Source organism: Pogona vitticeps, chromosome 3 (assembly GCF_051106095.1).
Source record: "Pogona vitticeps strain Pit_001003342236 chromosome 3, PviZW2.1, whole genome shotgun sequence".
Lineage (NCBI taxonomy): Eukaryota > Metazoa > Chordata > Lepidosauria > Squamata > Agamidae > Pogona > Pogona vitticeps.
In genome coordinates, this window is record NC_135785.1 from 23,108,483 (window position 1) to 23,136,011 (window position 27,529).

General features: G+C 37.5%; 1 protein-coding gene, 1 long non-coding RNA gene and 1 pseudogene across 9 annotated transcripts in view; 2 read left to right on the forward strand and 1 right to left on the reverse strand.

The window, feature by feature from the left end:
* IFT80 (intraflagellar transport 80) overlaps positions 1-25,989 on the forward strand; it is a 122,328-nt gene extending 96,339 nt beyond the window's left edge. For all 8 annotated transcript variants that reach the window (XM_078389040.1, XM_078389046.1, XM_078389045.1 and 5 more), the window contains 6 exons: positions 2,292-2,439; positions 2,807-2,978; positions 16,157-16,246; positions 16,358-16,530; positions 18,445-18,568; positions 25,317-25,989. In XM_078389040.1, coding sequence (XP_078245166.1) covers positions 2,292-2,439; positions 2,807-2,978; positions 16,157-16,246; positions 16,358-16,530; positions 18,445-18,568; positions 25,317-25,430 — 821 coding nt within the window. In that variant the 3' untranslated portion in view covers positions 25,431-25,989. The remainder of the gene's footprint in view (positions 1-2,291; positions 2,440-2,806; positions 2,979-16,156; positions 16,247-16,357; positions 16,531-18,444; positions 18,569-25,316) is intronic.
* LOC140706240 (U2 spliceosomal RNA) lies at positions 60-173 on the forward strand (annotated as a pseudogene).
* LOC144587784 (uncharacterized) lies at positions 8,169-11,337 on the reverse strand. Its single transcript, XR_013542927.1, has 2 exons — positions 11,204-11,337; positions 8,169-8,252 (listed from the first exon to the last, which is right to left on the reverse strand). It is a non-coding gene; the product is annotated as an uncharacterized LOC144587784 (long non-coding RNA).
* Positions 25,990-27,529: the final 1,540 nt, after the last annotated feature.

Consider the following 27,529-nt stretch of genomic DNA (forward strand, 5'->3'; position numbering starts at 1 on the left):
CCTTCCCCTATTAGCAAAAGAGAAATACAATTCATTCTGTTCAATTTGCACTATATTGTATTGCTTCTCAGCCTTTTGGCTAAGATCAAGTGTGTGTATTTCTTTCAAATTGCTTTTTAAGCATGAATGTGAAATGTGCTTGGACAGGATTTTATTTTGTACATACATCCTCCTTTTGCTTTCCATTTAAGATTTGGTTTGTCATCATATTTGCAGTATGTCTCATTCCCGTGGTGCTCCAATAATTTAGAAATTAAAATGTCAAATGAAAAATGGTAACAAGTGATTGCTTCCCATTTCGTTAAGAACATAAAAAATTTGTGCTGGACCAGACTGGTGAGATGCCTATTAAAAGTTCATAAGCAGGATACAAGTGCAGTAACACTCTCCTGCTTGTTTTTCTAGTGGTCTTTAATGAATACAGGGACGTGGTGGTGCTGCGGGTTAAACCGCAGAAGCCTCTGTGCTGCAAGGTCAGAAGACCTGCAGTCGTAAGATAGAATCCACGCGATGGAGTGAGCTCCTGTTGCTTGTGCCAGCTCCTGCCAACCTAGCAGTTCGAAAGCATGTAAAAATGCAAGTAGATAAATAGGTACCACCTCGGCGGGAAGGTAACGGCGTTCTGTGTCTAGTCGTGCTGGCCACATGACCATGGAAACTGTCTTCATGCAAACGCTGGCTCTATGGCTTGGAAACAGGGATGAGCATCATGCCCTAGAGTTGGACACAACTGGACTAAATGTCAAGGGGAACATTTAGCTTTACCTTACTTTTAACAAATGGATCTGTCTTTTGCAGAGCCCTTTCTGACTTTTCCAGACTGAGACCTTTTTGATAATTGGTCTTCTCTCCTCCTATTTCAGCACATGCTCCAAGACTCCTTTCCTTCAGTTTTATTTCTTCTGGCAGAACAGACCCACGTCAGATAGTTCTCCTCTGAGAGCCTTATTTCAAATCAATTTGTAGAGATCATTGTTCTTACTTTCAGGCTGTTGTTCTTATAGTTCATAGATACAGTAAAAAAGAAATGCTGGATCATTAATTAGAAAATCTTCACTCCACATTTCATGGCCCCTAGGGCTTTATTTAAATATTGTATAGAGTGTTGACGTAACCCTGCCACAGACTGCAATGGATAGTGCCCTTTTTGTGTAGAGGAGGGACATAAAAACTTCACTTGAAAGGTGCTTTTAACTCCTTCAGCTCAAATGCAGTGGAACTGAAGCTTGAAGCTGAAATCCTTTCTTTTGGAAAGCACACTCTCACTTATGTTGTTGGCAACAATACCTGCCTCAGGCAGGATTGAGATCGTCTATAAATTGCCTGGGGTCTTAAAAGTCCTTATGACTCCAGTCCTGTCTATGATCATCTTCACCTCTGCATTAGTCAGCAGTGCCATTTGAGGAGGCCTTCAGCGCTGACATCAAAACCATGAGCAGCAAGTGAATCTACATGTAACAAGCAGCTCATGCTTTATGCATATATTATTTTTAAGATACCCACTAGGGTTGCAGAGATATTCTTTAGAACTCTGTTTAAAATACTGTATAGGTTATACATATTTCCCCAACTGTGACTTACTAACTAAAATTTAAATAGCAACTCCAAAAAGTGAGTTAAAATTAACCAATAGAACATCAGTCATACAATTAGGATAAGAACAGTGCATGTATATATAGATTTTCACTCACAGCGACCCTGTCCAGGGTTTTCTGGATAAAAAATGTTTAGAAGTTGTTTACCATTCCCTTCCTCTGGAATTATTCTGAGACTCTGCAGCTTACCCTAGGCTACATAGGGTGGCTCTTCGCCAGGGAAACATACTGTAGTGGGGAATTGAACTCCTCACTTTTGGCACTGCAGACAGGTACTGAGCTATCCAGCTAGCATGACATATAAAAATACTTTCCGGCTTCAAAGCATGAATAAGAGGAGAATGAGTGTTTTGTCATCTAGAATGCTAGGTACTCAAGGAGACCACATGGTGTTATGGTGCATACTGTATGGTGCATACTGAGGGCTCCGAGACCCTATAGGAAGAATGAGGCATAACTGCATACAGGCCAGAGATCAGTGAGCTTGGAAAAAATAGGTCATGTACTTGTTTGCTGTACTTTAATCTCTCAGGACTCAAAACATAAGTTATGAGAAGTAAAATATAAACATTTTTTCATAAAATACACAACTATATTAATGAGAATCATTTACTGGCAAAGAAGAGCTGAAGATACTAGTGTTTATATTATAGTACATTATGCTTGAGCAAATATTTTCTGCTTCTCTCTGCTAAGGAACAATGGTGCACACTGTGGCGTGGAATGACACATGCAACATACTTTGTGGACTTCAAGATACACGTTTTCTAATTTGGTTCTATCCTAGTGCAGTATATGTAGACAAAGATCTTTTGTCCAAAACTCTGTATGAAAAGGATGCAAGGTACTAAACAATTTTACATCTATTATTTTATATCTATTTGGTTTCTACCAATAATACATTTGCCAGTTTAGCTCCTACAACTACAGTATGTATTTGCAATGTGCAATATATGCAGTCAGAGAAGATGCCACTTGATGATCTATTTGATGATTGCAAGCTGTCCTTTATAGCCATGGTTGAGGATCTGGAGGGCACATATATGAAAACTATTTCCCTTGGTCAATGAGTATCAAACAGAGTGTAAATAGTGTTTTAGAAAATATACCCTCTTACTGTGATTGTTTGGTCTTTTATTTCAACACAGTTATAACTTCTATTGACTATACTAATGCTAGTATATTCTGATTGTAATAATTTTTCTCAACAGTGAATTTAGTAAAAATCCTCAGATTGTGAGTTTTGTTGGAAGTCAAGTAACTATCCGGAGAGCTGATGGCTCACTTATTCACATTAGCGTTTCACCTTATCCAGCTATACTTCATGAATATGCAAACAACTCAAAATGGGAAGATGCCATCAGATTATGTCGCTTTGTTAAGGTAAAAATATGTTTTTAACAGAATAAGTATTTTTGATGTTTGCATACACAACAGCTGTGATCTATTACTTCTCAATTCAGTATAGTGTCCAAATCCACAAAGCATGGAACACAACCATCAGGGAATCATGTGACCAGTGTTCTTCATCAGTTGGCAGTTGCTCTATCCTCTCCCTTCAGTTTTCTTCTATATTGCCTTGAACAGAGCACTGTGGTGTTAACTTTTTTTATCAAGTCTAATTTTTCATTGGCTGTCAGACCAAAAAAAGAATCAAAAAACAAAAATGTTGTGCCACCATAAAGACCCCACCATCAGACTAACCACCATCAGAGTGAGGCTATATGACTTCTACATGTATACATGGACCCATGACCAGGTGAGGATACAGATAATGAAGTGACAGTGGCTTATTAGTAAAGTAATAGGACTATCAGAGTGCAAATAATTTGAATTACTAGTCTATGAGTCTACAAAATAAGAATAGCATTGTTGACACAAGTGGCAAACTGGGAAGTCATACTTGGTTAGGAAGCCTTGTTTGAGATTTAGTCCTTTTGAGTGGGTCTCCAGTATCCTTATATAATTTATCTTAGTTGTTTTTCTTTCAAGTCTAGTTTTGTAGTATTTTTCCCCTCAAAGACAACCACTTTCAGGACATTTCGAAAGTGACCAGGTAGATTGAAATGTACTGAAACAGGGTTTGTGTGTTGCCATTTCTGATGTCAGATTAATGTTGATTAATTATCTTGTGTAGAGATTAACATGTTTGTCATTTGTAGAGTGCAAACAGCATTGTTTGCAAAGGATGGCATAGGTCATATTAACAGAGGAATAATTAACACACCTCTGATCTTGTGTGTGATGGTGTTGCGGCTTGTAATTGTTTTGCCAGAATAGATGTGGAGACAGAACTGGTATCTGGTTTTGTAGCAAGGATTAGTTCCCATCTCTGTGTTAGTGCTATGTAGTCTGTTGTGTGTCAATATCATCTGCTATTTACACTTCTTAATCTCTTCTATTACAGTATTTACTTACTTGCTCACTCACTTATTTTCTGTTCCATCCCTTTCCCTGTAGAGAGACTTAGCATGGCTTAGAAAGTTTAAAATGCAAATATTAAGAGAATTACAAATATAAAAATCAAATTATTTAATAGTTAAATATATTAATTATTGAAAGGCACAAAATAAAAACTGTTAAAACAAGTTAAAAGCATACATGCAAAAAAGGATAAAAGAACAATTCTCCTACTGGTGGATGAACCAAACAAAGGGAGACAGCCTGGTCTTCTGTAGAAGGGAGTTCCGTAGCCAGGCATCTAACAAAAAGACTGAGAGAAAGATCTCCCCTGAAGATCTTAAAGCCTGGTATGGCTGGCATGGAGAGATACAGTTCTTCAAATAGCCTGGACCCAATCATTTGCGGCTTTAGAAGTTTAAACCAGCCTTTTGAATTGTGTTCAGAAATAAATTGGGTAGCTACAGATTGTAACAAGGATTTTCAGTTCACCCTGTAACCATTGCCAGTCAGGACAGGGTCTAGCAGCATCATAGACCTACTGAAGTTTTCAAACACTTTTCAAAGGCAGTCCCATGCAGAGTGTGTTACAGTAGTCCAACTGGGATGTAACTAAGGTTTATGGCACCATGGCCAGATCAGACCTTTCCAGGAACAGGCATAGCTGGCACACTAATTTTAACTAGTGTATTTGAAAATATATATTTTTGTTTCTCATCTCTTTTTTCTTGTTCAATGAACGGATTCAGGAACAAAATCTGAAATGAATTTAAAAGCTGGATGTGTTCACAGTCAGAAGGGCCTTTGTGTCCTGCCCTGGCCACTTCACTGGAAAATTCCCTTTGTGCTCCATTTCAAAGTGATTTTTAAGCTCTTCTGACTTTGCAGGATTGGTTTGTGATATATTAAAAGAGGCCTCTCATTTAGAACAATGCAAGAGTCCCTCAAGTCTTTTTGTCACAGAATAAGTGATTGTTGTAACTATATTAATTCTTAATACATTTTAAAATTATATACAGCTCGTTCCTTGTTAATATGCTGCAAACCTTTTCTTGTCTGCATGTCTTAAAATTCCAATTATTATAAATGAGTACATATTTTAACGGTGTAATATTAGTAATGAATGCACAGATTTGAATTCTTTTTAGAAAATGCAGTTTGACACACTTTTTAAAAATGCAGTAGACTTGAGAGTGGTGTTGGCTGTTTGTCTGAGACAAGTAGCAATGCCTATTCCTATTAAAAGTTTCTCCCTGCTAACAGCCCTGCTCCTAACTGCTAGATGCTATCCTGTGTACCTTGTGGGCTGTTTAAATGTAGATTTAACAGAAATGATAACACTGTTTATATTGTGTGTGTGTAAAAGCCAGTAGCCTTGTAAATATTTTTAAGGGGAAGAGTTACAGTAATGCAATTCTTAGTTCCTTTTTGAAGGAGAAAGGTAGGATAAAAATCAGTGATTTTTTAAAAGATCAAATTCATTTCAGACACAATTTAATGAAAAACTATTTTTATTTCAATCGTCAAAAAAACCCCCACATTTTTGAAATTTAAATTATGACTTAATCACGATCCACCATATTTAAATCAGATTCACCCTGCTAAGAAATTTCAAATAAATAAATAAACACTGAAATGATGAAGGGCTGTAATAATGATGGGGATGGGGGAAGTACATTTAAGTGCCATCTTCCCCTACTCCACCCTATCCAGATATATGGCAGATCTTTGTGTGTCAAGGTCTGCTGAGATATTGTCTGAGTACATTCAGCTGAATGCAGCAGTTCCATGATTGAGACCTCCTTATCAGGGTTGTTGAATATGAGAGTGTTGTGTGTTCACCTAAGCACACTTGTCAGTACTTCTGCAGACCTTCAGACTGAAGATGCAAAGGACTGCCTTGTCTTTTGAGAAGAATGAGGATGTGGGGTCAAGGCTAACATGTCCCTGAGTCTCCCACCACTATTAGAGTCCTTTACAGTTTTAGGCCTAACACTTGAAGAGAGCTTATACTGACTATTCTCACTCCTTGCAGTCTACAAATGTCAAGTCTCAGGACGTAGAAAAGAATAATTCATTTAAAAATGCTCAAATTACTCTTTAAAAGTTATTGAAACTCATTATTTCTGCAGCTGATTTTTTTTTGAGTGAATAAAATCCATTTTTAATCACATCTTGATACGTTGACTTTCCTTTTGGCTGAATTTCATTAGATGTTTCTAGATTCTTTTGGTTTTTTAGTTTCAAGAAAAGTTTTATTAGCACAGTTTGTTCGTCTGGTTTGTAGGGAAAGAAACAATTTTGTATTACGTACAGTATACAGTAAACAAGTCAGGTATTTATCTTACCTGCCCCTCTACAAAAAGCTCTTGCAAGTGAAGACCAAATGTTCAGAACTTAGAATGCTTGTTTGTTTGTTTGTTTGTTTATTTATTTATTGTATTTATACCCCGCCTATCTAGTCATTTCGACCACTCTAGGCGGCTATCTATGTTAGATATGAAAAATAATTGATCAATGTTAAATATTAGAAATAGAAAGTTTAAGTTCTTGTTTGTGCTAAAAATGAAATATTTAAAATATTTAGTTGGTTGAATTAGCAAGTATTAGTTTAGTCTGTAAATCTTTAGTTCAGACATAAGCAGTAGGATTTACAGGATTCCTTCACTGTTGACCCCTAACCGTACATTTGACTCTTGAGAAGTGCTCATTTTGTAATTTCAAAACTACCTTCTGCAATCTGGTACTTCCCTAAACAGACTGTAAATCCCACAAAATACAGAATTTTTAATAGCAAAACATACTCATGCATAACCAGCAACATAGGCTATACATAGCTAATGATTTTCACATGGATTTCTGTACAACTTCACTGTAGAAGCTTTTACAGAAAGCAAAGTGAATGAGTATTGACAGTTCCCTTTGCTTCACTCAAACCTCCTCCTTACATATCTGTTTCAGGTCATAGAGACCAGATAAGTTTCTTTAAATGTGAATCCCCCTGTGGAATAATCACATAAGGAAGCTTCCAGTCTCCCATAAATCATTGAGATTTAGAAGTATTGTTAGAAGTTGGAAAAATGCTTTTAGTGTTTGAAGCAAACAACTTTAAAAAGAAGCTAGAATCCTCCTGCTAAGAAAATTTTTCTTGATAGATGTACTTTGATTATGAAAGAAATCTATAGGAAAATGACTGAAGAGTTTTTGGCTACATATAGAAAACAGTTGTTCCCAAGGTTCGGCTGCAGCTTCCAGAAGACTTTGCCACTGCTTATGTTGCGTAGGGCTTTGAGGAGTTATAGTCCAAAATTACTTGATATCTGATCACAGGAATCATTTCTTCTAAAGCTATTTTTATTGAAGGTGTATAGGCACTTCTTTTGGAGACAGTGGTGGAAGCACATAAGAACTCTACGGAGAGAACAGTGATAAATAAACAAACATTTTAGCAATAAAAATGTTGTCAGCATTAGTTTTGAAATGCCACTTTTATAACATTACCTTTACTGGTGGTACTTTGTCCATTTGCTTCCCTGGCAGATAATTTTGCACAAATGTACCCAGATATTTCTAAATGTGACTAAGTTTAACTATGACTGGATTATAATCCCATTAGATTTACATATACTTGAAACTGGTATGATAAATAAATACATAAATTATATCATGTATTGTTTAAAAGCAGACTGACTGATACCGTTATTATTTAATTGACCGTATTTTTTATTATTTTGTTCATTTTCTGTTTCTACAGTCCTCTGCTTGCTTCTCAAGTGTCTACTAGTTAGTAGGGCTCTTCAACAGATAGAAAAAAAAGAATTGTAGAAAGATAAGAGACTTAAAGAGAGAGATAAAAGTACTTTGGGCACATTTGTTACTTGATGATGTGTGACTATTTCATTACTTCTCCATATCACAAATAGAGACTATATTACAACTGAGAACATTCTGAAAAGTCTTCTAAAACTGAGTTGAGCAAAAAGATACAAAAATGTTTTGCCTTTAATTTTATCATGTCTTAAATTAATGGAAAATTCTTATGTGTCTGTTCAGCATATACATTCTTGAATTATTGGTTCATCATGGTCTCTATGATTCCCACAATTGGATTCTGCGCCTGTACAAACACTCTGTGTGGAACTTTCCAGAGCTTTAGCCTTGAGGGTTCTTCCGTTTGTTCTTCCTCCACATGTTGTGGCCATTTATCTCCATCCCTTTTTGTCTGCCAGGGCAACAACCCTCTTGGTTTGTTCTGTACTGCAAAAAGTAAAACACTCCTTTGTAAATAACCTCTTAACGTATCTTTCATCAGCTTTCCCTTAATTCTTCATTATTTACCTTAAAAAGGGTTTAAAGTTTGTCCTTATTCTCTCCCTCCTCTTCTCTCCACTATTTCTTATCCAGAGTTGAATTTTTAGGGTTTATGGCCTCAGCGGCCTCAATGAAATACTGTTCTGGCTATGGATCCAAAATTCTGCAAGCAAATTCAACATGACCAGTGTTTATTTTGTTTAGGAGAAGGTCATTTAGTTAAAAGCTGTACTATCTGCAGGGTTTTGCTAAAGTGACTTTGAAAAATCATCAGTCCCCTCTAAAGGGGGGGGGGGTTAGGAAAATCCTTAAAAGCTACAGATTCTTTCAATAAAAACACCATAGCCAAACAGTTACCTATAAAATAGGTTCCAAACCAACAAAAATTAATGGAATCCGCTCCTTAAAAATTATCAACTCAAGAAAACATAACTTCAAAGGACTATACTGATCCATCAACCACAAAAGTGGTATCAAAGTCAGCAACAAAAACTGACTTTCAAAATAAAAATGCTACTGACTCAGACAAGCAAAAAAAGTCTAAAAAGAAAGATAAGCCTTTAAGGTGTCAAGTGCAGGATACAGTGACCCTGGAGATAGATAGATGATTCTATAGATACCAACAGGAAGAAAACCAAAATATCCATTTGCTTTCAGATGGAGAGCTACGTATTTCATCTGTACAAAGTACACCACTGTCTTTCACCTAAGCTCCCAACTCCATATCAGCCTCACAAGTTCTAACACCTCTTCCAAAACTTGCAATACGGAGGAGAGAACTGAGATCGAGGATATGCACAAGATTGCCATCATGCCAGTATTCACCATGCTACCGAGTTTGTAACTGATCTAGATCTCCCTCAACAGATTCTCACATTCATTCAGATCCATACTTTGCACCATTTTTCTACCCATAATCATATTTATACAAAAATATGGCTGGACATCTACAGAGGAAGTACTCTACACTTGAAAGACATATTCTTTCAATATTGGATGGGAGAAACCTGTCTCAAAAGGACAGCTCTCCAAGACATTGGGTTGCAGAAGCCCATCTCAAAAAGATGAATCCCTGCAACATCAGCATTGCAGAAGCCCATCTCAAACAGACAGATCCTCTTAACATCAGGATCAAATAAGTTCATCTCAATCAGACTGATTCCTTTGACACCTGGATTGAATAAGGCCATCTCAAAAGAAAGATTGCTGCTAAGCAAGAAGGCAATTGGAACTCTCCTTCCCCCCTACAAATAGCAAGATTAAAACAGATAAAATTAATCAGAATCTATCCATTCACTGGATAGGTCTGAGTCACTATCGAAATTGCTACCAAAACAAGCAAACAAACAAAAAATCAGACTTCTGATCCTAATAGTTACAAACAACCCATATCGACTTTGAAATGAAGCATGACATTGACAACACTTACGGAAGCAACAATCTCACAGTCAGGGTGCGACTACATTGTCCAAATAATTTGAGAGTTTTGTCAGGGTATTATTGTATTGATTCATATCACATGCTCATTGTGTCACTGTTCCCATCCAATGGGGCAGCCTCAGTTGAACCAAATATATTTGGTGCATAGGACTACATCTGTCCTGACTCTGCCTGTATTCCATCTTTGCCCATAACTGTTTTGTCAAGAATTTTTTCCTCTTTTCTATTCTGAGTGGAATAGCACTGCATTAGTGTTGCAGATGGAAAGCCCCACATTATGTAATGTGGTAAAGTTTAAGTGACTCAATCTGAAAAATTATAAAGGGAGACAGTTCAAAACAGCAGGCATAATTCCTGATTCCCTGATGGGATAGCAGTCTTCACCACCTCAAACTAGAGATGGGGGTTTTCATATACCAATACCGCCGCACAGGTGGAGATAACAACAGTCCACTCACCAATGCGCTAACACCGTGGGGTCTGCACTGATGTCCTATCGTTCTGGAGGTTACGATCACCAAGCCACTTCTGGCAGGAGGCGGGATGACAAGCCTCTCTGCCAGGTCGAAGTGTGGCTTGGTGATCATGATCTCTGGAGCAATAGGACAGCGGCATGGACCCCACGGCATTAGCACATCCGTGAGTGGACTCTCTGGCCCCATGGGGTCAGACCCTCAGTTCCACATGTGTGTGGGTATACTTATTATACAAATACCCTCATCTCTACTTCAAACACATCACTCAAACTCCCCAGCACACAGAATACAATGACATGAGCATTCACACCATCAAAATGGGTCAAAAAACAGCACAATTTAAAATAATCAACCTCCAAATGGGTATATAAAAAGGAAATGTTTCCTCAAAAAAAGTGCATTTCCCCATACAATAGCGTCATGTAGTTGGGAAATTCTGAATCAATTTGCATTGTGCTAAACCCAGAGAAGATGGAGGACTATATTGCAATGTAGTAGCACTATTTGACGGAATACCTACTCAAACCAAGATCTACCCATATCACTCGATTGAATCAGGAGGTGAGGCTGAGGGGCCTGATGCCAAGGGAGGCACAAAAGGAAAAAACAAGAAATCGGGCCTTCTCAGCAGTGGCCCCTCACCTCTCGAACAATCTCCCTCCAGAGATTTGTGCTGCCCCGTCGCTGGGCATTTTTAAGACCCAACTAAAAACCTGAATGTTTAAGCAGGCCTTCCCTCCACTCAACACTTAATTTCTTTCTTCTTCACTTTTTCTCTATTACTTTCCATCTTGAAGAATTTGTCTACCGTTTATTGTTTATTGTATTTGTATATGTTTTCTTTTATATTGTCTGGAAGCCGCCTAGAGTGGTCGTAATGACCAGATAGGCGGGGTATAAATTAAATAAATAAATAAATAAAATAAATTTCAGGTTTTTGCAACCATGGAATCTAAGCTTTATACTTACTCCAGCACTTACATAATATCAGGTTTCAGAGTCAACATCCAACACAATACCAACATCAAAATAATCAAAACCACAAGAACCACCTGAAGAAAACAAAGAAACAAAATTATACTTCAGATTCATAAAATGAACAAAGTGATAATTCGGTCAACCTTTGTATCTTGACCTTGTAGGAGATATTGCACCACTGCCTCCATCTGAAGAGATTAAATCATACAATGATTTCAACTGAATCATACAATGATTGAAGTGAATGGCAAAATTATTACAATTAAACATGAGTAGACTACTCATAAATTGTATGTCAGAACCTAGTATCCAGTTAAGGACTGCTCGATTCCCGAACAGAGAGTGTCTGGGTGTCTGTGTACTCCAAAATACATCTTCAAATGCCAATTGAAAACCTGATTGTTCAAACAAGCCTTCCCTCAATCGACTGTCTGAATGTGTGTGTGTGTGTGTGTGTGTGTGTGTGTGTGTGTGTGTGTGTGTGTGTGTGTGTGTGTGTGTGTGTGTGTGTGTGTGTGTGTTTCTTCCATCTTGGATCATAGTGGGTTTTTTCAAAGTAATATATTGTCATTTTAAATTGCAAATTGTTGTACAGTATGTTATGTTGTTACCCGCCCAGAGTAGTCTATATGACCAGATGGGTGGGCTATAAATGAAACAAACAAACAAACAAATAAATATCTGAGCAGAGTCCAGGTGACTCAGCCAGGACGTAACACAAACCCCTTATCACAAGTCTGTTCTAAAAAGACACTTGTTTGTACAGTACTTAATTAAGTTTAGCAAGAGAAAACAAAAGAGAAAACATAAATAAATAAGCTTTGGAGTCTGCAAGATCAAAGCTCAGGCAAAAAGGACTCTGTAGCATTCTGTGGCTTAACAACTATTCTGGAAGCAGGCTCAGCAGACTTGCTGTTCAAAAGACCATTCTTAAAGATTTTAAAAATAACTTTTTATTGAAAAATAAAGTCTTTAAAGATATTCAGTTTGTTGCATAAGCAAAGCATAAGTTATATTTCCAAAAGGTATTGCAGTTAAAATCATAACAAAATTCAACTAGCAAAAATATACTAAAATTCTAAAAAGCTTCTTTAAGGGTAGGCAAGGGTTAGCCCCCCTCTATCTCCTTCTACCATCTACATCTTAGAATACAAAATGGCTCCCTAGAATCTGGAAACTGGAATCAGGTATCTGAAATCTGGGAACTCTGTCCATGTGGCACAATCCGCCATTTTCTATCTTCTTGGCACCACCCTTCTCCTTCATCCCTCGAGGTGTTGACTAATGGTGTTAAGGACAGTCCATTCACATCACGCCTCCTTTTCCCATGAGAAGTCCAGGTGTTGTTTTCCATCTCCTCGTCTCGGGTCTAGATCCAGACAACATGTTGTGTCTTTACTCCTTATCGTCTCCTAACATGGCTGATTACATGGAACTTTTCCATCGCCTCTTGGAGAATATATTCCCACCATACAAAATCATTCTAACACAGAACCAATATGGATTCATTTTATAATTCTCCACAACTACATAACCCATCTTCAATTCAGGTTTTAACCTTAATATTCACAACCATGAAACCAAAGGCGTTCACAGTTGGAATCTGATTATTGTTGTGGGTTTTTCAGGCTGTTTGGCTGTGTTCTGGAGGTTTTTCTTCCTAACATTTCACCAGTCTCTGTGGCCAGCATCTTCAGAGGACAAGAGCTAGAATTCTGTCCATGTTCTGGTGTAGTGTGTGGGATTGTTGAGTGTTTGTAGCTGTGGGATCAGGGTTTTTGTTCTTTTCAGGAAATTGGGTGTTTCCTGTGATTATGGGTGTTTTGTTGGATAAGGGGGGGTGATGATCTGTCACCGTGATTGATGGGTGTTGTTGGCTAATCAAAAAACAGAGGACCTTCCTTTTGATGGGGATATTCTCTTTAACATAAAATAGGTGATTTTATGGAAGATCTCCTAAAAAAGGAAAAAAGCGAAGAGAATGGGTTTGATTACACAACAACAAACACCGCAAGAAGAAATGACCCATACCAGAGAAGCAAATCACCATTAGACATGTCCAAGAGCTCAGATTGTTTAACACCACAATAATGTAGTCCATGGAGTAGACATGGTAAATACAAACATCCATTATCCTAAAAAAAAGACCCTCCAAAAAAACAAAACCACACTTTTGTCTTGATTGACACAAGGATGAACAGCATTGCTTCAACTCATTCCCCGATCTCAACTACTTCATTTATTTACAATACAACATTGTAATGACTTTCAAAATAGCATTCATAATTGCTATTCTACCAAAAAAAGTGAAATTTGTTTATTGAGGTGTGATATTCTTACATACAATTAAGCAAAAATAAAATAATGTTAGATGCAGACATATCTTTCTTCCCAAAGGTAGTGTCTTGATTTGATATTTCTCAACCACTGATATCACCAACCATACTTTTAGTTTTAGAAGCGGTAGCCGTGTTAGTCTGTGCTAGCATGTCTGGCAAAACAAAATAAAAATAAAAAATAAAAATGTTGTAACACCTTAAAGACTAACTGATAAATTTTAATGTGGGCATTCATGGATAAGTGCCGAATGCAATATAATTTTGTTGCAGTCACATGGGGACTGAGGTAAACTAGTAGAGCATGTGCAGTGAAAAAAAAAGTGGGTGGAGAAGCCTTGAGGCTACAGCTCTGGAAGGTTCCATGCAGAGTGTTTGTACAGACGTAGAACCCAATTGTGTAAATTCATAGATGACCACTCAAAGAACCAGTTATAGGTGAGTAGCCTGTCATTCTTCAATTCATTTAGGTGATTAATGTGAATAGAACATGTATTTTCCTTCTCTAACATGTAGTGCCCTTGTTGAAACTGTTATATAGTAGGATCTAACATTCCTAATGACATTTTTATAACCAAGTGACTTAAATAAACTAAATATGTATAAATGTATTTTTAAAACCTGGGGTTTAACCACTAAAAATACAATTAATGGAAAATTCACACTTTACAAGAGAAAACTGTTCTCCAGGTAAGACATTTTCATTGAGGAGTTAAGATACCTCTTATTGAATTGTAATTCAGAGGTGTTCTGCTTAGTTGTCAGAGTATTTTAAAAAGCTCAGGAGAAGAGGTAGGGCAATTCCCTTAAAATCGATTAAGCTCTAACCATGTTTCAGAATTCCATTTTGTTTTAAGACAAAAAGGAAATGAAAGTTGATCAAAGATACTTAACTTCTGTCTTTGTTTATTTTAACTTGTGATTTGTGTGCTTTATTATTTTATATTTTTAAAATGTCTATTACAGCAAAAATTCTAAAACCGGCAAACATTTCCTAAATGTCTAATATTGCACAAGTGTGGAGGGTTATAGCTTTGACCCCATAGAACACATAAATATGTATTTAACTCACTAGTCAGAATCATTAGATTTAATGAATTAGATTCATAGAAATGATGGTGAGAAGGATACTTTGTCCCTACACCTTCACTTGATAAGGCTGAATATTGGGTAGTGTTATTAAATTAGTTGGGCTGAGCACGAGGGGAAGCGGGGAATGACCAGACACCCCACTTGTACTGGTGTTTATCTGAGTGCAAACTAGTAAAAATATTTTCATAGGTTTGGGATTATTTTGTGATGTTTGCTAAGAAGGGTACCTGTACATTTTTCATATTAAGGAGACAAATCCTTTAAGACACTAGCTACAGTGGAAAGAAGAAATTTAGGGGAAAACAGACTGTTTTGGTTGTAGGTTTTTCGAGCTGTTTGCCCATGTTCTGGAGGTTTTTCTTCTTAACATTTTGCCAGTCTCTGTGGCCAGCATCTTCAGAGGACAGGAGCTAGAATTTTGTCTGTGTTCCAGATCACTGCATACAAAAGACTAGTGAACAACACCCATCAGTCACAATGACAGATCATCCCCCCTTATCACAACAATATATCCATAACAAAAAAACAACACCACCCTGATCACAGGAGTCACCCAATCTCCTGAAAAGAACAAAAACCTGATCCCACAGCTACAAATATTCAACAATCCCACAAACTACACCAGAACACGGTTCTAGCTCCTGTCCTCTGAAGATGCTGTCCACAGAAACTGGTGAAATGTTACAAAGAAAAAACCTCCACAACACAGCCAAACAGCCCGAAAAACCCACAATAACCATGGTATCTCGGCTGTGAAAGCCTTCGAGAATACATTAGATTCTGTTTTATTTAACTAATTCTGATGTCTGAGATTTGATTTTTGTTGTGCTTTGAACATCAGTATGGAATGTTGCCAGCCAATACGATCAATTTCCTGGTTCTAGAACGTCTTTGATCTACATGTACTTAACATCTGAATACTTTTAGCCTAAATTTTGCTTTCAGATTGTTTTCAGAAGAGCTACCCAAGTCAATGAAGCGAGACTTGAATCTTAATTTAGTGCTGACAAATATAATAATTCTTTTAACATCTCAAAAATGAGTAAAGAACATGAATGTTGAACAAATATGAAATGACACATACAAAAACCCTTTACATTCAGTTGCATGGCAATAAATAAGAGTCTAAGATTCTTAATTTTAGTTGCTTTATGCCCATAATATGGACGCAAACTGTCACATGGCAAACTACTGTACTTTGGGAAACTGGGAAACTTACGAAAATTATACTGTGTTTCATGGATGAAGATGAGTGATCTCCTGTGGAAAGAAATAAAACAGTGGAAGTGGTTATGTCCATCCAAGTCATTTGAACATCTTTGTATACTAGGCTATGTATTAGGCTAGAAAAAGTAGACATTCTGAGTCAGTGTAGTGATGACAATGATATTTTAGTCTCTTTTAAGATGGACTTTGATGAATTTAGTAGTTAGCAGCAGAGCTCTAGTTCTGTTTGGCTCAAGACAAATACTTGTAATGTATAGGAGAAAAAGCTATCTTAAACATAATATATCCATTGCATTTTAAGGATCAAACATTGTGGGCATGTCTAGCTGCTATGGCAGTAGCTAGTAAGGATATGAACACAGCAGAAGTGGCCTACGCATCTATTGGCGAAGTAAGTACATTGCCCTTAAATGTTTGCTTCTTTTTAGCATTTTACAAAGTAGTTGTAGTTTCAAATATGCTAATCTTATTGCAAATATTCCATTCTTTTAAATAACAATAGATTGATAAAGTTCAGTATATCAGTTCCATCAAAGATCTTCCATCAAAAGAATCTAGATTGGCTCATATTCTGCTGTTCAGTGGAAATGTACAAGATGCTGAAACCCTGCTTCTTCAAGCTGGCCTTGTTTACCAAGCTATTCAAGTCAATATTAACCTTTACAACTGGGAAAGGTAGCATATTTCTTACCAAGTAAATTACTGTTCTGTGCTAATTGCAATTTTAAAGATTTTTCATTGACTTATTAACTAAAATATTTTAAAAGTGTAAATATCTGTAAGGGTGATGTGTGTTTTAATCTCTTTGCTTCTCTCTCATTCCCCAAGGTCATACTTTCTTTTTTGAGAATGAGTGTTGAAATAATATTTGAGTGAATCTGGTTTTGTGGTTTTTTAAAAAAATCTAGATGTGAGTCACTGGCCGCTTAGTTCCTCATGCAGCTTTAAAGAAGAGCCAAACTGGGTTTCTCAGATGCTAATATTGTTTACATGATGGATTGGATCTCAAAGGCAACTTTAAATTACCCTAAGCAGAGATCCATGTGCCATGTGAAAAAATGCTTCATATTTTAAAAAGCTGTTTATTGTATGGCCTGACGAACTGTTATTTTAGAAACAGAAGACAAAGTCCTGTTGGGGATGTAGAATTTGGTCATCTTTTTAAAAACATTGGCCCATTGTTTTACATATAATGTCTGTGTCTATAGATGTGTGTGATGCCCATCTCATGTGTCTTACTCTCACATGTGGAAACTATGTGAGAGGAAAAGCAAGCTAAGCTGGGGGGAAAGCAACCTAAACTGGGGGAAAAGCAACTAGAAAGGAAATTAGACCTCCTAACATACCACTTCCCCCTTTTATCCACTGCATTTGAGCAATGATGCCAAATTTTGAAATATGATTTAGGTAAATGACATTAGTTTGAGCCTTTTGAGCTGGGAAATCGGTGCTTCACATCTTACCCAACAAACTTAGTAAGTGGCTTTAGGCAAGCTACTATTCTCATTAAGCCTTGATTTGTACTGGAAACAATATGCTAGCCCACCTTTCATTGCTATGTGTATATGTGAAGAATTTTAAACGTTTGAAAAAGCTACAGATGTAGATAAGTTACTTATTTAAGGCATTTATATCCTACTGGGATACACACAATTCAGGTCTTCCATTCAGACAGTGACTAGCCCCATGCATACTTCATTTTAGCAAGGTTACTTAATCAAATAATTTGTTGATAGTTATATGTGCAAATCTTTAGAATATTCTACTGGCACTGAAAAAGACTGCCATTTTAGGAATATGAAGTTACAGTTGTTTTTAAGAGTGGAAACCCAAACTGAAAAAAAAATATTTGCCAGAGGTTTTCAATCTAATGCTTATTGGATAGGGAGCTCTGCATGATGCGCATATGGGAATGTTCCCAAAGTTCAGCCTCTGTTCATGCAAAGGTTTTCTCTCTCTATATAAGAGATATTGGATCACTGTCTGTTAGTGAGCTGATATTTACCGTATTTTTCGCACCATAAGACGCTCTTTTTCCCCACAAAACAGGGTGGTGGAAAGTCTGTGCGTCTTATGGAGCGAAGAAAACAGATTATATTTTCCTATTTTCTTCTCCTAAAAAATTGGTGTGTCTTATGGAAAGGTGCATCTTATGGAGCGAAAAATACGGTAATTCTTTACGTGACAATTGAAATCCAGTAATATATGGTCAGCAAGATCACAGTAGATCATTACATATGTTTTGCCTCACTTCAACAGATGTGAAGCATTACTTTTGCTTTGTAAGACTTGCAGTGCTTAAAAATTCCTGTTTTACAATACTTAAAAATTATGAATAAGAAAAATGTATTTTAATTTTCTATACCAATGTAAGGGCAATGGAAATATAACTACTTCTCATAACATGTTTATAAAATTTGTCTGGGTCTTCATTGCCAGCACTAATGGTAGGGTTCTTTTAGCTTTATGTCAGAAAAACTTTCCACCAGTACAGTCACCATATAGTATGTATTTTTATAAAACCAAAGCATTTGTAATTAGGCCAGTTTCTGAGTTCAGCCTGATGAGCTCATTATTGTTTTCTTCTAGGGCACTAGAACTTGCTGTGAAACACAAGACACACGTTGACACGGTTCTGGCTTACCGACAAAAGTTCTTGGATGACTTCGGCAAAAAAGAAACGAATCAGCGATTTTTGCAATATGCAGAAGGGGCAAGTATTCTGTGGAAGCTGAATTACACATTTTCAAAAAAGATTTAACAAAATAAGAGATGTAGTGGATTCCTTTATCCCCTCCCTCTACATCCCTGATATTCACTTTCAAAACATTTTGATATCTAAGTGTTAATTTGTGTTCCTTTGTATATTTCTGTATATAGTTCCTCTTCATAATTCACTTTTCCTTATTTTTCAGACTTTCTCTAATTACATGCATTTTGAGCATTATTAAAGATGTTTAAAATAAATAATTTGGAGAAGTGGGAAAGTTGGAGTTATTTGATGATTCAGCCTTTACAAAAGTGGAATATAGGAAGGAGAAAACTGTGTGTATGAATAATGATAAGAATGTTAATTTTTTTAAAAGGCAGCTCACTGTCTTTAACGAAAGTTGGCTGAACTGCTGAAGTCAGTTTTCTTCTATCCCCCATCCAATAGTTCCAAGGTTTAATTAACATTGTCTAGCACTTCATTCTCGCCTCTCCCTTCTTACTACATTGATTTAAATTCCATATTTTGGGTAGGTGCCTGAAGTTAATGAACTCTTTGGATCTATTCCCTGGGTAGGGGTATGTTTCTGTATGTGTGTGAGAGAGAAAGCAATACTATATGTGACAGAGAATACCTTCCTGATGGTGTGTGTGTCTGTGCATGTCTGTGAATGCCTACTTAAATCTTAGTACCTACCTCAGTGTAAAAACAATAATGTATGTAAAAGAGAAGTTCCTTCTAATGAAGTCTGCATCTAGATGTGTGCAGTGAGGAGAGTTTGTCCCTGAGTACATGTGACAAAGATAAGAGAACATGCATGAAAATACCTGGCTCTGTCTCCCACTGGTTGTCTTATCCTCTGTCCCATCAATTGAAGTGAGCAGTAGCTACCCCTGTGGGAAGGGGACAACAATAGCCAGACTGCTGTCTAGCTTCGTTGTTGTTGTTTAGTCGTTAAGTCGCGTCTGACTCTTCATGACCCCATGGACCAGAGCACGCTAGGCCGTCCTGTCTTCCACTGCCTCCCGGAGTTGGGTCAAATTCATGTTGGTAGCTTCAATGGCACTGTCCATCCGTCTCATCCTCTGATGTCCCCTTCTCCTCTTGCCTTCACACTTTCCCAACATCAGGGTCTTTTCCAGGGAGTCTTCTCTTCTCATGAGAACTCCAAATTATTAGAGCCTCAGCTTCAGGGTCTGTCCTTCCAATGAACACTCAGGGTTGATTTCCTTCAGAATGGATAGGTTTGTTCTCTTTGCAGTCCAGGGGACTCTCAAGAGTCTCCTCCAGCACCACAATTCAAAAGCATCAGTTCTTTGGTGGTCAGCCATCTTTATGGTCCAGCTCTCACTTCCATACAACACTACTGGAAAAACCATAGCTTTGACTACGCAGACCTTTGTTGGCAAGGTGATGTCTCTGGTTTTTGGTTTGTCATCACTTTCCTCCCAAGAAGCAGCCATCTTTCAGTTTCGTGGCTGCTGTCCCCATCTGCAATGATCATGGAGCCCAAGAAAGTAAAATCTGTCACTGCCTCCATATCTTCCCCTTCTATTTCCCAGGAGGTGATAGGACCAGTGGCCATGATCTTAGTTTTTTTGATGTTGAATTTCAGACCATTTTTGGCGCTCTCCTCTTTTAACCTCAATAAGAGGTTCTTTAATTCTTTCTCACTTTTTGCCATCAGAGTGGTATCATCTACATATCTGAGCTTGTTGATATTTCTTCCGGCAATCTTAATTCCGGCTTGGGATTCATCCAGTCTTGCCTTTCACATTATGTATTCTGCATATAAGTTAAATAAGCAGGGAGACAATATACAGCCTTGTCATACTCCTTTCTCAATTTTGAACCAATCAGTTCTTCCATATCCAGTTCTAACCGTTGCTTCCTGTTCCACATATACATTTCTCAGGAGAGAGATAAGGTGGTCAGGCACTCCCATCTCTTTAAGAACTTGCCATCATTTGTTGTGGTCCACACAGTCAAAGGCTTTTGCGTAGTTAATGAAGCAGAAGTAGATGTTTTTCTGGAACTCTCTGGCTTTCTCCATAATCTGCCCCTTCAAAATCCAGCTTGTACTTCTGGGAGTTCTCATTCCACATACTGTTGAAGCCTACCTTGTAGGTTACAGGAAGCAATTGATTTCAGTTATTTTTTCCAAAGAGAGTGTGACCAAATATTAAGTTAAGGGTGCCAATAATTTTGGCCAGTGCATTTTTGGGTTTCTGCATGGGATTGTATCAGATTTGACTTTTCTTTCTGTTTTTTGTGTTGTTCCAATGCAAACCAAAAATACGAACATGTGAGTTCCAAAACATTTGCAACTGCAACAGTTTTCTGAGAGAAGGGTTGCATTTTCTGACAGAATTACAAGGGTGGCAATATTTTTGGCCATGACTGTATAATAGAGGTATAAAGATTTAGAAACGCAATATACATTGCAAATAGTATCTGGCAAGTTTTGATTATACTGTAACACAGCGGTGTCGAACTGTGGCCCTCCAGATGTTCTTGGCCTTCAACTCCCAGAAATCCTGGCCAGCAGAGGTGGTGGTGAAGGCTTCTGGGAGTTGAAGTCCAAGAACATCTGGAGGGCCACAGTTCGACACCACTGTAACAGATCTCAGTAATAGCCATGTAAAACATAAAATAATTGTGCTAAAGGGAAGCCTCTGTTTCCTCTAAAAGCACAGAAAAGTTCATAAAAGTTCCTAAAATGCATTTGAAATGCCTTCAATATCTAAGATTACCAAATGAGTCCAGTGGCTATACTACTCTTTTAAAGAAACAGGTGTAATACCTTCCTACCCCAGAAAATTAGTCCCATGTTTTATTTTTTGTTATTCAAACAAAAATTTACACATTATATTTTGATTGTGAAGTTACACCAGAAAACTGAAGATGGGAGAGATGATAACAGTAGATTTACTGCCAGATTTTCATCAACTGTGTTTTTACATTTCAATAGAAAGTTGATTTAGTGGTGTCATAGCCAGTTTTGGGGGGGACATTATTTCACTTACCTGTAATGACTGCTGTTAAACTTCAAGACTATGCTAACACACTTGCATAGCTTTGCCCTCCTTCTTGCAGTTCCCCTGGAAAAGATTGCACCCCTGAGGTGCTCCAGGAGGTGAAGAAATTACTCTCTCCCTGATCCTGATAGAAGTTCCATTAATGGCAGACTTAATTGGATGCCTATTAGAGATATGTGGTTTATTTCCTATACCATTTATGTTTCATAAACTGTAGACTTTGACGGCAATTTCTCAACATACTTTTTATTAGTAGTTGCATTTTTACTTATGTTTGTCTCATGCTTGCTGGAAAAAGCTAGAAGCTATTCGATCTTGCCCATAGTCTTGTACTGGACTAATATGTTCAAAACATTGCATAGTTTAAAGTACACATGTTCTTCCAAACAATTATATTTCCTGCCTTTTCTCCTTGCAGGACCCAAGGCAGCTTACAACATAGGTTTAAGAACAATAGAGCTAAAATAACAGTGGCTGCAATCCTATTGCTTAAAGTAGTAAAACACAGTAGTGTAGGCCTATTGAATCTGTAGGAATTTGGTAAGCCAGCTCCTCCAATAAGTCCCATCAAATGGGCTTACTCTTCTTATGATTTACTTTAGTGTAGTAATTTGCAACTCCAGTAGGTCTATTTAAATCAGTGGAACTTAAAAGAGAGTTTACTCATCAAATCCCAATTGATTTATTGGGTTTATGCTTATGTGACTTACTACTCTAAGCAACAGGATTTCAGCCATTAAATTACAGTATTAAGACAGTATTAAGTAAATTATGAAACCAAAACAAATACACAATGAAGTTGAAAACCATTTAGAACTCATTTAAAGCATTTAAAAATAACATGAGAGTAGCAAATCACTTCTTATCAGTGGCCAAAAGCCTGTTTGTAAGAATATATTTGTGGAAAGAAGCAGGGATATTGCCAGACTTGTCTTCCTTGGAAGACAGTTCTATTGCCTGGGAGCAGCCACTGAGAACACTATCTCTCTTGTCCTCACCAAATATATCTATGAAGGTGGTAGGACAGAAATAAAAGCCTGTATAAGAATCTGAAGACCTGGGCAGGCTCATACAAGGGGATCTAGTCCCTCAGAAAGCCTGAACCTAAGCCATTTATGCTTTGTAGGTCATCAGAAACAAAATTCAGAATTATCTAGATAGGCTTGAGCACTGGGCTGAAAACAACAGAATGAAATTCAACAGGGATAAGTGCACCTAGGAAAAAGAAAACAAACACACAGTTGCAAGATGAAAGATTCAGCAATACTCAGCAATATATGAGTGAGAAGGATCTTGGAGTTGTTGTAGATCACAAGCTGAATGTGAGTCGACAGTGAGATGTGGCTACAAAAAAAGGCAAATGCTATTTTAGGCTCCATTAACAGAAGTATATGCAGTGATGCCTCGCAAGACGAAAATAATTTGTTCCGTGAGTCGTTTCGTATTGTGAAATTTTCATCTTGCAAAGCGCGGTTTCCCATAGGAATGCATTGAAATTTAACTAATGTGTTCCTATTCGTCTTGCGAAGCACGGCCATAGAAAATTTGTCTTGCGAGTCACAAAAAAAAATGCAAAATGCTTTCCTCTTGCCAGTTTTTCGTTGCATGAGGCATTCATCTTGCAAGGCATCACTGTACTCCATATTCTGTGAGGTACTAGTTCCCCTCTATTTTGTACTGGCCAGACCTCATCTTGAGTACTGTGTACAGTTCTGGACAACACACTTCAAGAAGGATGCTGACAAATTGGAACAAGTTCAGAGGAGGGCAACAAGGATTATCAGGGTCTGAAAACTAAGCCCTACGAAGAAAAATTGAAAGAACTGGGCATGTTTAGCCTTGAGGGAAGATAGGAGAGGACCTTCTCCAATACCTGAAAGGCTGTCAGGAAGGGACAGGAACTGTTCTGAATCAGCCCTGAGTGCAGGACAAATAACATTAGTGCAAGTCAAATTGTAACTTGATCCATTCCTCCCTGGTAAACCTCCCCCACCTGTGGTTTTCAGGGCGTGTGCACATGCTGAGTTCTTGCATGTACATGCATGCCTCACATGTCACAGCAGGGACACTTCAACAGGAAGAACAGACTGAAAGTTACAATTTGGTTTATGCAACAGGCTTTCAACAAGTGAGTTTTACTCCCAAGTAGGCTTGTCCCTTAATTAATGCAAAAGCAAAGTGTGCTGCTTATGTACCATTGAAAGCACTTTCTGGGAAGTTTACAATCCAATTATGTAGGCTCTATATTGTGCCCCCCTTCCCCTGGTGAACTGGGTATTCAATTTACTGACCTCAGAAGGATGGAAGGCTGAGTCAACGTTGAGCCAGCTACCAGGGCCTGTCATTTGTTTATTTGTTTGTTTGTTGAGCTTATATGCCACCCATTTAGACATAGTCTACACTGGGCGGCTCACAAAATGCAGAATAAAAACAATTAATATAAATTAACCATTTACAACATTTACACAAACAAAGTAGATAAAGATAGAGAAAAAGAGAAAGTTATGTAGTGCGCAGAGAGAAGGCCTGTCTGTATAACCAGGTCTTGAGTTGATTTTTGAAAGTGCCCAGCTGTCAGGATCAAACTTGAGTCATGAGCAGAGTCTTGATTGTAGTACTACAGTTTAACCACTGCATTATTAGTTTGCATTAAATAGCATTTGGTGGACCCTTCTCTTGAAGATCTATTGAGCATCCATAAACAAGAGAGGAAGGATATAGCAGAAAGAATATAATGTAGTTGTACAGAATATACAGAAACTTGCATCTGTAGCACATCAGCTGTCTTTGGAGTCTGCTACATTTATAAAAATATCAAAAGTGCAATTTTACACATTTTAAAGTACAATTATTTATCAGTCAGTGTCTTCCAAAAGCTCTAATTCTGCAAGATCTGTACCTTCTGTGTTACATGTAGGGTGACATGTATTTCATCATTTGATTACAATAGGTTATGATTTGCTTGTATACATGTGCCTTCATGTAGTACAGATGTAGCTTTCAGATCTCTTCACATTATCTCATAGGCTATTCTTCTCAATGGAGTCAATTTGCCCACTCAGTTCCCAATCACCAAGTAATGCACATGTATACTGTCAAATTAATCACAACTGAGCACATGTTTTATGTATATTGTTTTTCCTTCCCTTCAGAAATCCTACTTGCATTGAAAGAGATTGCAAAACAATAAAAAGGTTAAAGTCATAACTGCAATGAATCATGTAATTGAAGATGATTGTGTCTGTTTGGCAAATCTTTCAATGGCATTAATTTCAGAATCTTAATTGTTTGTGCTGGAATCCAAACTACTACCGCTTGCAGTGTTCTACACATTAATGGATCTTTTCAGCACCCCCCCCTTTTTCTGCAGCAGCTCCCTTTCCCCCCTACAGCTTCAGTATGGTACCTTGTGAGGTGTAAGAGCCTTCCTTTAGAAAGGAAAATTGGCAAGACCCAATATGCATGCAGAAGCATTTTGTGCACCCATGTGGGCTTGACTGGATCCCTGCCATAGTTTTTTTTTAACCTCACTAACAGATTGCAGAAAGCTTCTCAGCCACAAAAGGCTAAAAAGCAGTGTTGCGAAGAAATCTATAGCAGATGTAACATATAAAGTAAAGACTTGCCAGGTTAATTTATAAGCATCTACTCTAATTATGATTAATGGATATTTCTTTTCTCTCCCCTCACCCTGCCATCCCCTGGTTCTGTAGCTTGAAGTTAACTGGGATAAAATCAAAACGAAAATAGAACTGGAAATTACAAAAGAGAGAGAACGAGCGGCAGCTGCTCCAGCAGTCAGAGCAAGTCTAACCATACAGCGCTGAGGGCCATGCTGATCATATTAAGTAGTTGTTTTATCACTCTTTGCTACTTCAGCAGACTGGTAAGCCTTGGTATGCGAGTCTGTTTATTGTGGGTGGACAGTAATGTCTGACTCTTCAGTCTCAGCCCATGTGTAGTGCTTATTTATTGTTGATGGAAATGAATGTATATGTGTGTAAACCTGTTATGAACTACAAAACTGTTCTAGTTATAGTGCTCATATAAGAAATCTGAAGTTCTCTGCTTTCTTTGAAGCAGATATTACTAAGATTGGTTTCTCAAGGGAAGGTTATCTTTTGGGTAGCACAGTTGAGGCACATGGATTCTATCACATAAATAAATGGCCAGCTTATCAGATTACCAAAAAATAAGTATGCAGTTTCTCTAAAAGCCCAGATTGCTTGATACCTTAAAACCTTTGTGCCTAATATAAAGAAGCTTTTTCTGTATAGAATTATATATGTCTGAAATGTCAATACAGTTTCGTAACTGAGGGAATGTTATACCATGTGTACAGACTGCAATATAGAAGTTGATTAATAAAAATATATTCTTAAGGAATTCAGTAGAATTTTGTGTTTAATTTGAAATCTGTTTTCCAATCATATTGCTAATTGTAACACATACACAGAAAAATACAATGAAGCTTTACAATTTCTCAGTTGTCATGGCACAATCATTTTTAATCTAGCTCACATACAAAATAGGTGGTAAAAAAGGTAAAGGTAAAGGTTCCCCTTGACAATTTTTGTCCAGTCGTGTCCGACTCTAGGGGGTGGTGCTCATCCCCGTTTCCAAGCCATAGAGCCAGCGTTTGTCCGAAGACAATCTTCCGTGGTCACATGGCCAGTGCAACTTAGACATGGAACACTGTTACCTTCCCACCGAGGTGGTCCCTATTTATCTACTTGCATTTGCATGCTTTCGAACTGCTAGGTTGGCGGGAGCTTGGACAAGCGACGGGAGCTCACTTCGTCACGTGGATTCGATCTTACGACTGCTTGGTCTTTTGACCCTGCAGCACAGGCTTCTGCGGCTTAGCCCGCAGCGCCACCACGCTGTTTTATCACCACGCTGTTTTATTACCACAGTGAGGTAATGAATAATTCTCGATTGTAGTAACATCTGTTGACATAGAGGAACCTATGTAATACACCAGAGATATTGACTTTGTTAAACCTACTTCTCTCTGAATTGGACACATAATCTGAAAATCTATTTTATGCTGTTTAGTTTTAAGTAACCATTGGATTTCCTAAACATATTTAATATTTGTTGCTAAAATCATTTATCCAAGCTATTTTACAAGTATGTTGTGATGACAGATTGTCCTACTGGCTTATTTGTGTAAAATATGTGTTATTTCATCAATATAATATTAAGACAGATTTCTCTGGTAACCTCATTACATAATTAATGTATCCTCTTAATAAGTGACATCAGATTATAGCATTAATGTCCAGGTTGATGAATACGCAAACTGTATTTTATGGTGGTAGGAATAGTAACATAGTTTTATACTATGTACATATGGATATTTTAATATAAATTATTCTTGGGATCATAAATCATTTTGTGATTGGTAAGTATAAAATGTATGCTTTGCTAATAAATATTTCAAATATTTTATTATGTTTTTCAGTTTTTTAACCAACTTGCTAAATGAAATTATACTCTTGTCAGTATTTATAATACCTTAAAATATTATGAATCCACTACAGACTTTTCCTTTAAAGCAGCCTTACATATAGGTGAAAGCCAGGACAGGATTACAGAAAAAACAGTTGTTTGCCATTTTTGCCATAGAATCACAGAGTTGGAAGAGACCACATGGGCCATCAAGTCCAACGCTCTGCCATGCAGGAACTCCATCAAAGCACTCCCGACAGATGGCCTGCTTAAAAACCTCCAAAGAATGAGACTCCACCAGACTCCAAGGCAGCCTGTTCTACTGCCGACCAGCTTGACCGTCAGGAAGTTCTTCCTAATGTTCAAATGGAATCTCTTTTCCTGTAGTTTGAAACCATTGTTCCTTGTCCTAGTGTCTGGAACCATGGAAAACAAACCTGTCCCTTCCTTGACATGACATCCCTCCAAATAT